Source organism: Protomyctophum parallelum, assembly GCF_964188405.1.
Source record: "Protomyctophum parallelum genome assembly, chromosome: 3".
NCBI lineage: Eukaryota > Metazoa > Chordata > Actinopteri > Myctophiformes > Myctophidae > Protomyctophum > Protomyctophum parallelum.
In genome coordinates, this window is record NC_139698.1 from 47315439 (window position 1) to 47334620 (window position 19182).

The following is a 19182-nucleotide window of genomic DNA, read 5'->3' on the forward strand; positions in this document are numbered from 1 at the left end:
TAATCCGGGCCTGCCCACAACAAGCATTCCTGATCTGTTGGAGACCCATGTGCTCTGAGGAGCACTTTTTCTAGTTGAAATTCTTCTTCAGGGGTTCCCTGGCACAAAATATTTTCAGATGGGGGTCCGCGACCAAATACTGTATAGGGGTCCTTGTCATGAAAAGGTTGTCCCTGCATTACATAATGTCTTCTGGCATCCCTTTTGAAAACATACAATCACACACCTGACCTATAGCTGCATGTCCTCCTGCCATGCATGTAGGTCAGCATGTGCTGTATTTTATTATTTATTTATCTAATAATCTACCGTATTCATTCAGCAGCACAGCTGAGGCATGCAAGATTATTATGTTTTACTCTGTTTGTTACCGTAGCAACTCCCTTTTATCTTCATGATCTGGTTGGTCTCAGTTGAGCACATTGTAGGATATTTATGAGTTTATGATATTTATCAGTGTTGGAAGAAGTTCTTCTAAATGTATCGAACACAGTGTGAGCAGTTGATGTTTTTTGTATAATTGTTTATAAATATTTAACCAACAAAAAAAGGCTTTATACTTTTTGGCAGTGGTTCTCAAAGTGAGGTCTTGGGACCCCCAGGGATCCTTGGTATGGCGGGTACCAGTTAATACAGTATATGGCACCACAATAATTGTAACCATTTAAACCATATACAAAAGTGTAAAACAAATCAGCCTGCCAAAATGCTTTTTTGTCGACAAAATCGACTGTAGTCGACTAAAACTAAAACTTTTAGATGACCAAAATATGAAAATAGAAACACTGCACAAACAATAATTGTAACAAACCACATGACACTATCAGGCAAGAGTTTACATTTTTTATGTAAAGCTGAAAATGAAAACCCAACATCATGATTCCACTTGTTGTACCCTTGCTGAATGTATTGCTGAACAATGAACATACAAACAAGGCTGTCACCATTGTACATATTATCACTTCTGCAGCGTGACTCTTTAATGTCGATTTCCACAGTCAAGTGATTATTTCATATTGTACTGAGAGACACTGCCTCCACTCACATCTGCATCTCACCCAGAGACATGCATAAAACATGAGGAGGATAGGGGGGAGGGTTGGAGCCTCCTGCAGCCCTCCAGAAACACATTGATTGATTGATTGAAATATGTATTAAACAGTTTGCAGAATTACAGTACATTTCAAGCACAAACTCAATACAAAGACTGTTAACTGTGAGTGGACGGCCCAATTAAGCATTACACTTGTTTACAAGAGGGTCCACCTTGTTAAATTCATCAAAACATTTAGAGACGTACAAATAGACACTTCTATATTAGAACAGAACAGGAATTCATCATAAAGGAGGTAAAAGGGGAAAAGAAACATACAGTGAGGGGAAAAAGGAGTGGGCAATCAATCCATCAAATAGCAAAAATGGCAGATCTACAAGCTAACAACAATGCGTCACGTTGTGAGCTTGTGGCTTTGTGGCTTTGGTCTGATTTCACTATGTTTTTTAAATATCTTGAAAGCAAAGTCGTTTCTTTATACTTAATTTATTTGTCATATTATCTGCCCTGGGCAAGTTGTATTTGATTTTATAAGCAGAAAGGCAAAGATAAATTAAATTTTCATTCATGTTCTGATGTTAAATTCCAACAACCCAATTAAATTGTTAATTGCCATTTGTGTGTCAATTAATGGTCAAGTAAAAGTTCATGATCGTAAAAGCAGCAGTAAGAGTGAAGCCTGGTTTATTATACTAAAGTTGCACACTTCATGACATTGCATGCCGAAAATAGGAGATAGATAATACAAGCTCACAACATGTCACATTCACATGACGTGAGTTTGTAGATTATCTGCTATTTACCAAGCACGACACTGGCACGCGACTAAGTATTACTGCAGTGGTGGATGGAACTAAGTACATTTATGTACAGTGTAAGTAAGTACTGTACTTAAGTACAATTTGAGGTATACTTTGAGGTATACTTTACTTGAGTATTTCCAATTTCCAATACATTTACTTCTACTCCACTACATCTTGGATCCAAATATTGTATTTAACTTTATACTAGTAGTTACTAGTTACTACTTCATATTTTGATTATTATTATTATATATTTGCCACTTCAGCCCTGTATATTTCGGCCATTTGAAAATATCCGATCTTTTCAAAAGATTTTTTATGCATTTGAAAACTTGAAATATGAGACATTATGCATGAGTACTTTTACTTTTGGCACATTAAGTACATTTTGATGCCAATTATTAAGTACTTTTACTCAAGTACATTTTTAATTCCGGGCTTTTTACTTGTAACAGTGTTTCTCTATATTGCAGTATTGACACTTTTACTTGAGTAAAACATGCAAGTACTTTTCCCACCACTGTATAACTGAGACGTTATCTCAGTGAGCTGAATCCGGTGCTCTACACGGCCCTCCATCCATCCGTCGTACCATCAGAGTCAGGCGGGCGCCACACTGCCCCAAGGCAACAACAGGATGTGGCTCGGCTCCTTAGAGGAGGAACGAGAAGAGAGGGGGAAATGGCTTTTTGACATTATTTAGACTGTGGACTGTGCGCATCCATCCAGACAAAGATCTGTCATCACACAGTGAGCCCATATAACCAGAGCTATAGCGAGAGGACCAGCTTGCGGATTTATGGGTGAATTCAGGTGTGTACAGACATATTGATGACCCCCCCCCCCAGGAGTCCAACTAGTAATGGTGGTGGTTCTCAAAGGTTTTATTTTCAAGGACCCCCATAACTCTGAGCGTGTACAAATGGAACCAAATGGACCCATACATACAGTACACGCTCAAGAGTTACAGGCATGTTATGGTAATTTAATTCAGGGCTAAAAAAACCCATCATAGACCTAACTAGAACTGCACTCTGTCGAGTGCATACTTGCTTGTTGCCAACTAGTGCGCAAGCAGAGCGCGCATGTACCAAATTGTGCCTGATCTGCTGGGACCAGAGTACGTGGTGTGTATCATTTAGAGCTAGTCATACATCAAATCTGTGCCCGGATTGCTGGACCAATGATGACGAAATGACCATATTTCTTACATACTCACCACGTACTCTGGTCCCAGCAGATCAGGCACAATTTGGTAAATTATTTTTTATTGATTATGTATATAGTATACGTATGACTAGCTCTAAATGATGACGTAAGAAATATATATAGTATATATATAGTATATAGGCATATACTATATATGTATACATATATACTCTATACTCTATACTCTATACTGTATAAAGTGTGTAGTTGTAAGTTGATTAGCGGTATTCTGTGATCGGCCTGGTCCAAAAACCGTGACAGCCGTTCCGCCATTTCAGGACCCCCCCAGAAAAACATCAAATCTGTGCCCATATTGCTGGACCAATGATGACGAAATGACCATATTTCCTACGTCATCATTTAGAGCTAAATGATGACGTAAGAAATATATATAGTATATATATAGTATATAGGCATATACTATATATGTATACATATATACTCTATACTCTATACTGTATAAAGTGTGTAGTTGTAAGTTGATTAGCGGTATTCTGTGATCGGCCTGGTCCAAAAACCGTGACAGCCGTTCCGCCATTTCAGGACCCCCCCAGAAAAACATCAAATCTGTGCCCGTATTGCTGGACCAATGATGACGAAATGACCATATTTCTTACGTCATCATTTAGAGCTAGTCATACACATACGTGTATGACTAGCTCTAAATGATGACGTAAGAAATACGTGTATGACTAGCTCTAAATGATGACGTAAGAGATATGGTCATTTCGTCATCATTGGTCCAGCAATACGGGCACAGATTTGATGTTTTTCTGGGGGGGTCCTGAAATGGCGGAACGGCTGTCACGACAAATGGACCAGGCCGATCACATTACTTGCGCGCTCTGCTTGCGCAAGTAATTGGAATAGCAACATTATAAAATCAAAGCTGATAAATGGGTTCTCTCTGCATAGGCCTACTGTTCACTAAAGAGAGAGACAGGGAGAGCCCTGTTGCTGAACAAACTCTGCATAGCAATGACTAATAAAAACATAAAACTATTATCTTTTATCAACAGCAAAAAAGTTTTGTTTAAACCATATCATTTATGGGGGCATGGTAGTGCTGTCGCCTCACAGCTACTGTAGAAGGTCCTGGGTTCGATTCTCGCTGTGGGCGCTGGGGGCTTGTTCTCTCCTCCGCATCATCAGTGCCCATACCCGAGGCGGGGTTGGCGAAAGGGCCTTTCTGTGTGGAGTTTGCTTGCATGTTCTTCCCATGTCCCCTATGGTACCCTCACAAAAAACATGTAGTAATCCTGGTCTCTAAACTACCTCCCCCTGACCAGCCAGGTGTCTGATGGAGATGATAGGAACTGGTTGGAATAACGTGTTCCTTCCACGTGCTACGTCTGGCTGGGGAAACTCTCCCTGTCAAGTGAAAAGAAGCAGCTTGGACTCTTCATGCATAGAAGTGATAGTTATAAACTATAGTTTGACTGAGAGATGGAACTAGCCGTCACTCATCAGCTCCAATCAGATCAACGTTACCTTGTACGCGCCCCTTCAAAAGGGCGTCTTCTCCTTCCCGTCACTCATCTGTGCTTCCGTTCAGGTACCCGCCACCTCCCCGACGCCGCCCAGCAGCAGGCTCCACCAGGCTAGCCCCAGGGGGGCAGTCTCAAGAGCCCCCCTGCCTCCGCCAGGCAGGATCCGAGCCGAGGCTCCGGCCCGTCCCCATGGGGCCCACGCCAAAGCTCCTCCACCATGTCTCCTCCTCATCATTCTGTTTATCATGCCATCAGTCACCTTTCTGTCCATTCACTCAATCCCAGCTCCATACCTGTAATCAATCTATCTGCAATAAATCTCGCCTACATCCTCCGCATTGTGTAATCTCTTACAGTTAAAGGAAGCATGAGGCCAGTCCGCTGTCCCAACAGGTTGGCAGAAGTAGTGTAGTGCCCAGGATTACATTAGATAATTGACACTGGGTGAAAGAAATGGGTTGCAAAATTGTGGGATAAAAAAACAAAACAAAACAAAAACATATCATTTACAATACCTTTAATTTAGAATTACGTTAGGAACTTCAACATTTATAACCGGTGAGGCCTGGCCTGCTACCTGCAGCTACAGTACAGGTCTCATAGACTATGGATTTTTTATTAAGTGTATCGACGATTGAGCGGGTTCATCTGGAGGTCACTAATCCTGAAATCAATGTTCATGGAGGTGCTTTCATGTTAGGGTTCAATACGATATTTTTCAACACAACCAGATGTAAAGCGGAAGGACTGCAGTGGTTACTGGTTACCTTGGTCCAGAGCGTTTACATTGGAGATATTTCAAGCTAAGTTTAAATTAAAGTGGTGGTGCCAGGCAAACACTCAAGGCAAACATTTGGCATAAATAACTTGCTGCGTTGTGAACTTGTAGATCTGCTATTTTCAGACGAAACACCAGATAAGTGCTGGCTTTTCTCTTATGAGGTGAAGTGTGTAGTTAGTTTGAAGTCAATTGGATTATTTTTGAGTTATGGCCTTATTTAGGCTTTCTTTTTTCTTTTTTTAACTTGAATGTGCCTTGACCAAATTTGTGTTCAGATACTCTAGGGAGTAGGGATAACAGCTTCCCTGAATGTGTCCATATCCATTTCCATGAGGCCTATAAAGTTGGGTGGTTGTGTAAAGACATTGGCTATAGTTTGAAGTATGAGGCCCCTTATCCTTTACTTTTTTTTTTTACTAAAAAGTAATCTCCTTTGAAATCAGCAGCCTGGCTCGCCTCCTTCGTTTCACCCATGTCGCTGCCTCCCAGCTCCACGTTCCAACATGACAAACAGCCCACGGTAATCTCACCCTCCCTCCCTTGCCGCTCTCATCCTGTTTTTTGGAGGACGATTACATTTTCACCAGCAACAGAACCACATGACAAATGAGCACACAGCATTAATGTGTTAGATGGGAAGTGGATGAGGGGGGCGGAGGGTATAGGAGGGTGAAGGGGGGTTGCTGCCTCTGCGTGTCCAAGGTGACCTGTTGTGGATGGCTAGTGTGATTCACATCCAGCACATCCGGCGCTAGTGGGAAGGGAGCGGTGCTGGTGGAGGAGGCATTGGCAGCGAGAAGCAATCTTTTGATTGATTGATTGAAATATTTATTAACAGTTTGTAGAATTTACAGTACATTTTAAGCACAAACTCAATACAAAGACTGTCAACTGTGAGTGGACGACCCAATTAAGCATTACACTTGTTTACAACAGGGTCCACACCATCTCAGCTTCAAGAGCAACGAGGAGCAGGTTGATCTCTCTCTGGTCTCTGCATAGGCGCCTGTGATCACTGCTCAGATGGGATGATGAGTCTAATGTTATTCTCGGGGGCCTATTTCACACCGACAGCCCCTCCAGGCTGTGCACATCCATCACCAATCTTTACCCATAGAACACAGAAGCCAACTAGGGAAGCGTGGTAGTCTGAGCACAGATCTGCACCAGGCCTGGTTGCCTACCCAGGTCTATGTCAGTCATCCGGACAGCCATTGGGACATGAGGAAGCTGCAGGGGGAAATGGAGTTTGTACACAGACGGTGTAATATTCACACTTGTGGCACCCCCTATGGGCAGAAGTGAAAGCGCTTTTGGTGGTGTTCTCTATAGACTGATTATTTGTTTACAAACATTGGAACTAGTGGGCACATGGGTGACTGTTTCATGTAATCAATTCCCAACAGATCTCCAAACCTGTTGTTTTGGGGAGCGCTGATTTCAGTCCAAGTGGATGTTTCTGCCTCAAGGCTTTTCTGAAATATCACTTTCACGCGGTTGGGAGACCTCACTCGTCAGAAAAAACACGACCATATCACTGCGGTCCTAGACTCTCTCCACTGGCTCCCTGTCCATTTTAGAATTCGATTTTAAGATCTTGCTGTTTGTTTTTAAAGCCCCAAATGAGCTTATAGAGCCATGCGGCCCCGCCAGACCTATAGTTACTCTTGATTGAGCTTAACTCACTATAAGACCAGGTGACCGGGCCTTTGCAGCGGCTGGCCCTAGACTCTGGAACCACCTGAACCCTTATTCCATATCCGCTGCTCTGACTAGAGGCCTTTAAGACCAATTTCTTCACTTTGGCCTTCAACACTAGCCTGGCTAATAAGCCAGACTAATATCACACAACACTGTCGCGACTCGCGGGATATCTAAATAGTGAATGAAACAATTTTAAAAAGCTTTGAGGTGCACATAAAAGCCAGAGTAAATGTGAAAAGGACCCCAGAGGTGTTAGGCCTACACATGACATGTATGTCGTGATCTTCTAGTCAGGGGTGTCAAACTGGTGATCCGCGGGCCGCATGTCGTCTTCTGCGGCCCGCCTGCCTCAAGCTATTTTTTTAATTGCCAAAATATAGGCTAATAAGTAAGGCTGCATGATATATCGAACATGTACCTTCATCAGAGTGGAGAATATAAGTATAAATCAAGTTGAGCAAAGCCACTCTTCTCTGCCCCTCTCTCTAACACAGTTAACGATCGCTTGTTAAGTGCCTGCCAGACAGACAATCAGATGAAATGAAGGCAGGTGTAGAGTAGAGTGTAGACTAGTGAACTGAACATGTTCTCTTTATATCAATATATATATATATATATATATATATATATATATATATATATGATATTGATTAATATGGGGGGTGGGTTCAATTAATAGATAGATAGATAGATAGATAGATAGATAGATAGATAGATAGATAGATAGATAGATAGATAGATAGATAGATAGATAGATAGATAGATAGATAGATAGATAGATAGATAGATAAATAGATAGATAGATAGATAGATAGATAGATAGATAGATAGATAGATAGATAGATAGATAGATAGATAGATAGATAGATAGATAGATAGATAGATAGATAGATATTATAGCAGTGACTGACTGAGACATCAAGCGTGCGTCCGCAACTGGTTGTGGCCCCCATCAAGTGACCTTTTGACCAATGCGGCCCTCGCCCCAAGTTGAGTTCGACACCCCTGTTCTAGATCATGGGCTATTTTTGGCCAATCTTCCCCCAGAATAGCTGAATAGGGACACTATAGGGTTCACGTGGTTAAGCTGACAAAATGAATATTCTGTGATGGATAGGCTGAATTTCCCCTCTCTACCGTCCCCCCTTCCGTTCCAACCACTACCATCAGCTATTTCCTCTACCTCTCGTCTCCCCAGGGACTCCTGGGTAATTAATGCTACTAATTAACATGCTACCATTCTGTCCTGTGAATCCATCTGCAGTCTCTCAGATCACAGCCTAGAGTCGGGTTAGGATTCTTGAGCACCAGGTCTCACCAACAAATCCACTCTTGATCTTGTGGATTTGAGCCTACTGTATTTTTTTTCAGAATTTTGAATTTTGTTTTCATTGTATTCAAATGTCCTTTCATATTTTTTCACTCTGTGTGCTGAATAGGTGTTTCCTATTAAGGGGATATCAAGGAGATATTTTTCTCTACTTTTTACTTAATTCAAATGCCCCTTTATAATGTGTTTACATTTCCTATGTTATACACCAGATTTGAACCTGGGTTTCTGCAAAAAATAAAAATAAAAAGTGCTGCAATTGTTATCCAGTGAGCCAATACAGAGAAATTTATGTCAAACCAGAAACGGGGGCAAAGGTCATGTCCAACCCAGACACAAATGTAAAAATGTTGTGACTTGTGAGCATTTCTGTCAGATGTTTTCAGCAAATAGTTTTATTTATTTAATTATTTAGTCGCGAACCATAGAAATGGTTAAGTAAAAAAAAAGGGTCTTAAGCCATTGTTTGGGAACAGCTGAGCCAGTGGATCTGCTAAATGGTACGTCTGCTCAAGTACAGTTGATACAGGCGAGTCAAAGGCCTCTAATAGGTCCTCATTTTTCTCCCAAAGACACAGTTTGAGAAAATGAATCTTTTATACGTTCTCCTTTGGCACAAGAGGCTTTTATCTTCATCCAATTTGCATTTTTGGCCCTGAAGCAATTTACATTTTTATAGCATAATTAATGAGCAGGAACACCATTTACATTTTTTGGCTCTATTTGCTGGTACATTGTCTAGACAGTCTAGAGAAGTTCTCGTTTGGAAATGTGCGAGTGTTTTGTGTTCCCAAGTGTGTAGGACTGCAACAGTTAAACGAACTAATCGATTTAAACGATTATCTAAAAGAAATATCGATAATTGATCATTTTAATAAGATAATTTATTAACAATCGAACCCTTTTGGGCATGTCTTTATAGACCGAATGATCATAACATCACCACAACCATTTCTGTATACACCACCACCAGCGTTGCATTGGAGCAGTATTATTAATTTATTTATTTATTTTCTAGAAGAACAGGACACTAATGATATTGTTAGATTATTTTTGTTGAATTAAATAAATATCCACACATTGACAGTGACAGCGTGGACACTTTATTTTATATTACCTGGAAATACCTGTTTGTTTACAAGCATTTAAACATTCTGATCTGGTCCTTAGTAAAAACAAAAAGTGCAAATAAATACAAAGATTGAAAATAGCTGATCTACAAGCTCACAATGCATTGCAGCACGTTGTGAGCTTGTAGATCGGCTATTTTCACTATTTTTGCATGACACCATTGTGAGTATGAATTAAATAACATTTGTATATATAAATACAAAATATATATTAAAAAAACACACACTTCTTGATAATAAAGAATATAATCGATAGTTGCAGCCCGACAGCACATGGATTTTTATTTTGTTTTATTATGAAAGGTGAAGTGAAATACACTTTGATGACAACTGGGGAAGGGAGTGTAGGGCTGCTTTCAGGTGCAAATCAAGGCCAAAGGCGAGTGATGTCTCTCACTTCAACTGTTCTCCAAATCAAACAAACAGAGGCAGTCCTCCAGAGCAAATGAAGCCATTTATAAGCAGCACAAAACACAATTCATACAAGTATCATTATATTCTCTGGAAAAGATGAAAGGGAATGATTTATCTTTTTTCGTCTCTTTTCCTCTGCCAAGTCAAGGACTCGTTTCACTTGAGAATGTACAGTACGTACCCTTCAGATTGGATTACATACTGGGGGTCTTGATAAATAGCTAAATAAATCAATATTATAATCAATTGTTGATTTCAGGATAAAAGAGATTGGCAATGGAGACGTATAGCTGTTATAATAAGCCTTCTTTTTATCTCTTCTGTGTGAAAGACCTCCCAGGTTGATTACGATAAAGAAGATTATTGTCTATTATTAAACAATTAGGAAAACTAAAGGCAATTTAACCCATTTAGGACTAAGGCCGATGCTAAAAACGCCATCTAAATACTGACCTACGTTTAGAGAAAATTTTCAAATATTAATATTTTTCCAAAATGTTATATTGCTATATACTGTACATAGTAACAAGAACCCCAAAAGGTGGTTCCCATCCTGAAGGGGTAAAACACCAAAAGCGGTTCCCGTCCTGAATGGGTTTTAATAGATATGCAGACAGAAATCATAAAGTGGCACTATGTAACTTTTGAATGAATAAAATGAAATTTTGTCCAATCTGTATGGTATATTATGTTAATACTATATAACTCATACAATTGGGGTGGATATATTTTGTCTCCCTGTTCTTCTATTAAGACATTTAGATAGTGTCAAAGGTCATGACTCAACTAGACACAGGATCTGACACAAATTCTGACCTAAAGGTCAAGATTCAATTCATCCCCTGGGCATGCAGGCCGGCTCCATCGATATAAAAACCTATAACCTCATTCGCCACTGCAGTTCATTGAAGTGGCCTGTATAGCCAAGGAAGCTCTTAGAAGGAAGTGAAGTGGTCACGTGACTGGGCTGCGCCATGACACTTTCATGGACACTTTCACGGGAGCCAAACCACACCCGGAAGTTCGGCAGAATGCACTGGAGCCAATGAGAGCTCAGTGACCAGCTCATGAAGAAACATTATTTATGAATGACTGAGACCTTTTGTAAAGTGATCGCTTCTAGAAAATAAAATAATATATATAACACGTTATTTTAGGCTGTCTTATTTTTTTATGTGCATACTACTTAATGTGATTTATTTTTTCAAAGAGCAGAGAGCAGCCCAGGCAGAAAACGTACTCTTCTATAAATACCTCAATAAAAATAAATAGTTATTAAGTCGAAAAACAACCACTCGGACAAAACGTGTGATATCACTTATGTCTTCTTTCATATTCCTGAACCAATTATATGACAAAGCTCGCAATTGTTCATGTATAATGTTTGTTATGAGCTGGTCCAGCCGGCTCCATTCACTGCCATGTATTCATTGCACTACCGGTGTGAGTTTGGCTCCCATTAAAGTGTCCATGAAAGTGTCATGGCGCAGCCCAGTCACGTGACCACTTCACTTCCTTCTAAGAGCTTCCTTGTGCATAGCAGGGAAGGCGGAAATGCAGGAGGTGCACTGCTGCCACTCAAAGTGACTACTGGCCAATCACAGCACGCCTTTTCCGGGACTTTAAAAAGTGTCTCTGATTGGGTCTACCGAATGTCCTGTTCTGTTATACACATGGAAGCTTGCCTCCCCTCCCTGTATACGCCCAAGATTACAAGTATAACTCATTAATGTGTGATATTCACAGGCTTGGAAAGCATGGGATTCTGGTCTCTAGTCTTGGCAATCAGAAATGATTTTCCCTGAAGCTTGGAGTGATTTGTATGTGTGTGATCCAATTAGCTTAAACAGAGGACTGTACAACTAGCACACAGAGGGGTGCAGATTAAGATGCCTCTTGCCAAAACAGAGCAGGTGCATCATAACAATGTGTAAAAAACCTTCATTAGAACCGGAGAAAGAAAATCTAATTAGTAATTATTTAACAGCAGCTGCGTCCCCAGCTGTAATGGTGATCTTACTGTTACAGCATTTTCTATTTGCAAATGGGTGTTATGCTGAGATCACACAGAAAGGGTACAGCTGAGATTCCTGGTGACTCAGCCAGTTAGTATGGAGGTAGTGGAGGTGTCACACAGAGGTAGTGGATGTGTCACATCACATGCAGGGCCTGCCTGTGGCACAGAAAGGTCACCAGTTACATAAGCCTGCCTGTCATTTGGCCTGATCACAATTATTTGATAAATAATTGCAAAATGGCTTAATAAATAAATGAATAAATGAAGTGAAAATGGCTTAATAGCAAAAATAGCCAATCTACAGACAAGGCATTGTGATTCGTAAGCTTGTAGATCTGCTAATTTAGCCATTTTGGAATATTTTGGACATCGACGCCATTACAGAATAAGAAGAACGCTATTACGTGGGCACTTTATGGAAGACATAATAACCGTCATGACATGTTGTAAATGTGACATTATTAGCCTGGACAATTTAATGAAAATTGAAAGGATCTGCACTAAGAGCTCTGAAAATGCTCAAAAAGCATTCTGAGCTGAATTCATTAAAGACCAAATCCATTAGGGAGCAACTAACCTGATTACATAGCCTGAAGGCAATGTGTCTATTATACCTGCTGTGCGTACGTTAGTAGAGCTACATGAACATGACCTCTCAGTGGAAATGTACAACCATCTAAAAGGTTGTGTAATTTCTGTCAAATGGTTTGTAACAATAATGAGCAGTTGAAAGATAATCAATGACTCTGAATGAAAGCTCTGAAACTGAATTGACAGTGCAATATCAGTGTTTTGCCTATATGGCTGGTCGCTCATTGGGACAGCAGATTTGTTTTTCATTGCAACATGTATTTATTTATTACCACTAACTTAAATTCTAGTCGTCATTGTGTACTCATGGCTATGGCTATAGCTTAGAAAAAGGATACGAGTAAAAACTATTTGGAATCTGCATAATTTATTTTCTTTTTGGCCACAGAATATATATATGTGGCCAAAAAGAAGAAAAAATATGCAGATTTTCTTTTTGGTTACCTTTTGAGGGGATAGCTTTCCAGCCGGGTTTGTGGAAACACAAACTTTGAACACAAAAGTGAGGACGCAAATTGTGATCGGCCGGCGTGATTGGGTGGGAGATGTGCCATTGGCTGAGCATTGCATAACGATTGTGCCATGAGGACACCCGTTGTATTTATACTATTAGACTCGAGAGATGTCAGACATTGTGCAATACTTGAGAGATGCAATACTTGGACCTTTTAAACTACGCCCATGGCTGTTGTATGATATTAAGAGGTTGACTGATTTTGGCTCTATAAATTGGGCAATAGGGCTACAGCAATGCATTGATACTGTAATTTGTAAATTGTACTTTTGAATACTTAAATATGAGGGAGGGCACTAGTCCCTCCTATACACAGGTTTAATGTTTGTCTTTACTTGCGCAAGCAGAGTGCGCAAGTAATAGTTTTCGTTTTCGTTTTTGTTTTCGTATACATGTATACATACATGTACATGTATACATAGGGGCATTACCTTTAATCCTCCCAACACTAAAACATATCGTCATTACGTCACCATCGAAAACCAATTACACCCTGGCATTGGGTCCTTTAATCCACATCTTTATTACGTCATCATTGAGAGCTAGTTGTACCAGTTATACCCTGACGTCATATGCTGCTATGATACATAGGCATCAAACGGGGCATATACGCAAAGTAACCACAGTATACCGCTAATCAACTTACAAATTACATACACATACATAGAGGCATTTCCTTTAATCCACCCGACATCGACATATACGTCACCATTGAAAGCCGTCACTCATCTGTATTAATTACAACATTACGTGATTGATTGTTGTTAATTACGTAACAAAATAATTCATTTGAAATACTTAAATAGAATTACCTTCATGTTCATTCATGTTCTTCAACAGTTCTTCAACGGAAGAACATGAAGGTAATGTTCATGTTCTTCTTTCACAGAGAAGCTGAGATTTGATAGTTTGTATAGCGGTCGACAGTACTTGCACGCTCTGCTTGCGCACTAGTAGGCCATTTATGGCCTACTTGTGTGCAACAAGCAAGTAGGCACTCGTCAGAGTGCAGTTCTAGTTAGTTCAATGTTTGTTTTGTAAACGCATTGACAATGAAGGGAAGATTTACATCATAATGTGTCATTTACGTCATATTGTCTCTTTATTGTTAATGGCGTTTAATGTTTGGGGGTCCCCAAATTATTTTCCAAAACAAAACTTTTTTATTTCATTTTTTCACCAACTGAATGGCTGGAAAATGGAAAAGAAGAGTTTCAACCCTGTTTGTGTAGGACAGGACCCACCTTCACTCAGAAAAGAGAAAACCCTCAAAATAAATGATGATAAAAAAGGCAATGAAGAGTTTACATAGTACACATATAGTACATGCATACACTTTCTGTTATATCTGGTTTCAGTATTCATTATTATGATATATTTTCTCTAATATTATATTTTTGCAGTCAGTTGGTATTGGGGGTGGGGGGAGGAGGGAGGGGCGGGGGTCGCGAGACATGGCAAAGGCATTGAGAACCATAGAAGACAAGACACAATTCAAATAGTAAAATGTCTTGAAATTACAGTAGGCTACTTGAGTAAATGTACAGCCTACTTCTTGTACCAGTGCAGTGCTGCGCACAGAAATGGGGCGCTGTGTCCCCGTGCGGCGCAGAGGGCAGGTCATGGCTCACTCACTCATTCCCTCATCATCCAGTCTGCCACGCTCAGTGTGGTGCTGAGTCTGCTGAGTGCTGACTACTGTGGTCACACCTGAAATCACAGCGGGACTCGGGAGGAGGAGGAGGAGGAGAGGACTCACTCAGTCAAGCAAGGCAAAGCACAGGCATGAAGACAACAGCTCAGCGTCCACGTTCTGCTCATGCCAACTAATAATAGCTGTGGAAATTAGGACGCAACTTTGGGAAGCGGAAAGAAAAGAAGGAAAAAAGGGGGAAAAGACCGAAAGAACAGAGAGGAGGAGGGGAGATGCTGGCGCCGATGACAAGCACTGGACGACGTTTCCATTCAGATTTCACAACGCCTCGGGTAGTCGGGTTGTTAGTTACGGTAGCGGGAAAGAATCGCGAGGGACATTTTCAAACATTCTAGCCTACGCCCCGTCTGTCCGTCCGTCGTCAGCCCGCCTGCCTGTCAGTGCCACCACGCACGCTCCACCCCCACGCACACACACACGCACATACAACACAGAGATCAACATGCGAGCAGGAGAGACGCACCAGGCTGTGCCATGCTGAACAACTCTCCATCCACCGTGCTGGTGGTGGCGGCTCTGGCCGCGTCGGCGGCGCTGCTTCTCCAGCGATGCCATGGCTGGAGCGACGAGGACCTGCTCCTGCCGCCCATCATCAACTCGTCCGCCGCCAACACGTTCCTGCACCGCGCCGACCTGGAGGTGGACGTGCGCTACTCCAAGAGGTCCGTGGAGGACAGCGAGGCGTCGGCGGCGGCATCGTCCGACAGCGCGCTGCTGCAGTGCAACGTCAGTGTGCACAGAATGCTGCCCAACTCGCTGGTGGCTCGCTGGGACGCCAGCTTCGGCTTCCAGTGCGACGTGCTAGTGTACACCACCAACAACCACGGCAGGGCTTTCTTCTCCGCGTCGTTCAACAGGGCGCTGTCGCCCGTGCTCATCGAGCACCTGGGGGTCACGGGCGGCCAGCAGGAGCTGAGGCTGTGCGTGGGCTGCGGCTTGTCGCGGTACCGCCGGTTCGGCCAGCAGGGCCGGTCGAGGGGCCAGCAGCAGAGCGGAGACGCGGTCAACTTCTGCTGCGTGGACTTCAGCCTGGATGAGCTGAAGGGGGACAAAAGGAGGCTGAACCGCAAGCCCATCGAGTCCACTCTGGTGGCTTGTTTCATGACTCTGGTCATCATCGTGTGGAGCGTTGCTGCCCTCATATGGCCGGTCCCGATCATTGCAGGGTTTCTGCCCAACGGGATGGAGCAGAGACGGCCGAGATAATTTAGAAGAATGACTTCAAAGTTCTTTAACCTGGAAATAATAAGCCTTGCTGCCTGTACTGTGGCGGTGGAAGAATTGCCCGGATTTGTTACTTAAGTAGAAGTAGCAATACCACAATGTATAAAATACTCTGTTACAAGTGACCTGAATTAAAATATTTACTTCATTAAAAGTAGCCTACAATAGTATTGACATTAATTACTTTAAGTTGCCTATATAAAATGCAAAACATAAAAGTGAGGTATTTCGAATGTCACACATGTCACAAGTGTGTCGACCGAGGGCTATTTTCGAATAGCTGAAGTAGGCTAGAATATGGGGTTTGTATTCATATTTACAAGAAAAAAAAGGTTTCAATAATTGTAGTGGAATAAAAAGTACAATATTTGCCTCTGACATGGAGTAGAAGTAGGCCTTTTTTAATTACTCAAGTAATGTAAAACCACCTCAAAGCTGTGCTTAAGTAGACTATAGTACCTGAGTAAAGCGCTTACTTTGATTACTTTCCACCACTGCCTATACTATCTGTAGCCATTAAGTTCATCTGTGTGTGTGTGTGTGTGTGTGTGTGTGTGTGTGTGTGTGTGTGTGTGTGTGTGTGTGTGTGTGTGTGTGTGTGTGTGTGTGTGTGTGTGTGTGTGTGTGCGTGCGTGCGTGCGTGTGAGAGAGGGAGTGTGCGAGAGAGAGAGAGAGAGAGAGAGAGAGAGAGAGAGAGAGTTTGGAATGGAGAACACGTTGAAAGTGTTTTGTTCAAACATATGTTAACTTAAACTTACCTATAGTGTAGAGTTCCCCTTCAAGCCAACTTGGTGAATAGTAGGGCTGGGCCCGTAATCGAAAATATATCCATACCGACATTTAGAACCAATTCCTAACTCAATCTTGCTCGTGTAGGTTAATCGAATAATCGTGAAGCAGGTTTTTTTATATTTATTTTTTTATATGTCAAAGAAAAGAATCAATGTGAAAAATATCTAATAGATTGTTTTTTTTAATAATCTAACTAAACTGATTAGAACCCTACATTATGCTTCATTCTACAATGGTGGCATATACACAACTAGTGCAAAAACAACTGAGATGAGAGACCATATAATGCAGAATGTATATATAATGCAGAATAATAGTTTTAATGCCAGATATTTGTATAACTTTTGTTTAGGAAAACGAACACACAATGGTTTAAAATCGTACAATCTACTCTGCATCACATTTCAGAAATTACTGCCTGAGGAAGAATGATTTACTCAAAGTAGTCTGCACGATTTGGGTTTATTTAACAAAAGTTGTAAAATATGTTTTAGAATGTTTGAAGGCATTAATACTATATTCTTTTGCATTATTATACAGTGGGTTTTTTTTACTGTGTCTAACTGCTCCAATGACTGGCCGTGTGTGTATGTCTGTCTGTCTGTTTAGAGAACGGACAGCTGCAATACCGCTGGGTGACCTAAAGTGGCACTGTTAATAACTGTTTATAACTATAACTGCAGTCAACCAGCAGTGTTGTTGAGCAGCCTGCACCGCTCAGTTCACACAGGTGTGATTTATTTTTTTGCTTTGGGGTTTGGGAACAAGGACTTTTTCAAATAGTGAAAATAGTGAAAAACAGAAATGGTCTACAAGCTCACAATGAGTCGTATGGTGACTTGTAAATCGGCTATTATCACTTGGGTTCATTAATCGATTCGTAATCGAGGCAAAAGTTTGAATTGATTGTGATATTGATTTGAAGTCGCATTGCTCAGCCCTAAAGCTATATAGCCTATAACCTTTTGAGATCTGTAATGGGGCCAGCTGCTCAGCTCTTAGAAGTAAGATGTCTAGTGTTTGTTTTTCTATAGCCATGTAGAAGACCTTCCTATATAGACAAGGTCAGTGTGAGTTGTGCACACCCTTTTCCTTAAAGCAGTGTTTGTATTAGTTTTTAATATTTCTAGATTTGTTTTGTTTTTCCTTATCCTATAGGTCCTTTACACAGAACACACTATTCAAGGTGTGTGAAAGTATGGCTACGTGTTTTTTTCAGTATATTCTCAAAAATAGATGTTTACGACAGTTGCAAAAGTTTATATTGTTAGATTTATAAAGTAAAGTCCATGCTGATTTGTATTTATGTTACCCTTGCTACAAAGAAAATAAAATGTTTATAGTCTTATTACATTGGGTCTGACCTGTTCTGTGCCACTTTGGATGATTTGTAATTCAAATGAGACCTGCAGGAATTTGCAGATGCAACCCTCAGTTCAAAGGATTGATATCATGGACCTGGTGCAGGATACATTTATATCATTATCCATTTGAAAACAAAGCAGATTACACATATCGTACTACGGGATAAGTACTGTAACAACACCTGAGGTTGCCGTTTTTAAGTAAAAGGGACAATTCCTGTGCCTGTTCTGTGCATTTCTCTAGGAGAGTATAGTTATAGTTAGACACAGTCATGAATGGCAGACAATGTAAAACTAGCTGTCACATAGAGTACAATAACTCTCTGTGTGTGTGTGTGTGTGTGTGTGTGTGTGTGTGTGTGTGTGTGTGTGTGTGTGTGTGTGTGTGTGTGTGTGTGTGTGTAAGGGTGTGCATGCAGGTGTGTGTGTGCGTGTGTGTGTAAGGGTGTGCATGCAGGTGTGTGTGTGTGTCAGGTGGGGGTTTAAATATTGGTGAGATTATACCATTACAAAACCTCTGGGATGCATGCATGCTACAACTGAACAAGACAGATTTCCATTTCTCTGCATAAAAGTGGATACTGGATACATGCATTATGCACCAGTGGTGGAAAAACTAGCAACGGTAACTGAACAAACACTCAATGATATATATCGGAATATAGCCAATTCAATACTTATAATAATACCTGCACCTTTAAAAAACACTAGTTTATTTTGTTGTAGTATTATCCTATTAGTTCCTGCTCATTATTTTCTGGTAGATTACTTAACTGTCTTTAACTAACTTAGCTGGCTACACTATAGGATCCATTATGTCTCTACACATCATTTATTCCACTGATAATGGTATTACCCACCTAATCAAATAACCCCATCTCTCCATCCATCAGCAGTCACGGGCCGTAAACGAGGACAGCGTAGAAGTAAACATTTCTCCCTTCCTGCAAAAGCTTTCCAGCAGTATTGATTTAGTTCAGTGACTTCCACTGTGACAAAGTGTGTGACAAAGGCTGAGATCAGCCCTTCTTGTACAACGGATGATTACACA

At 41.0% G+C, this 19182-nt stretch overlaps 1 protein-coding gene across 1 annotated transcript; it reads left to right on the forward strand.

Annotated features, from left to right (window-relative positions):
- Positions 1–14910: 14910 nt before the first annotated feature.
- On the forward strand, positions 14911–18075 carry tmem158 (transmembrane protein 158). Its single transcript, XM_083760495.1, has one exon. It carries the CDS (start codon positions 15226–15228, stop codon positions 15955–15957), a length of 732 nt encoding a protein of 243 aa, XP_083616621.1. The 5' UTR covers positions 14911–15225; the 3' UTR covers positions 15958–18075.
- The last annotated feature ends 1107 nt before the right edge of the window (positions 18076–19182 follow it).

Excerpts from the sequence above, each read along its gene's own strand:
- tmem158 (XM_083760495.1), top strand. The coding sequence starts at position 15,226 with ATGCTGAACAACTCTCCATCCACCGTGCTGGTGGTGGCGGCTCTGGCC.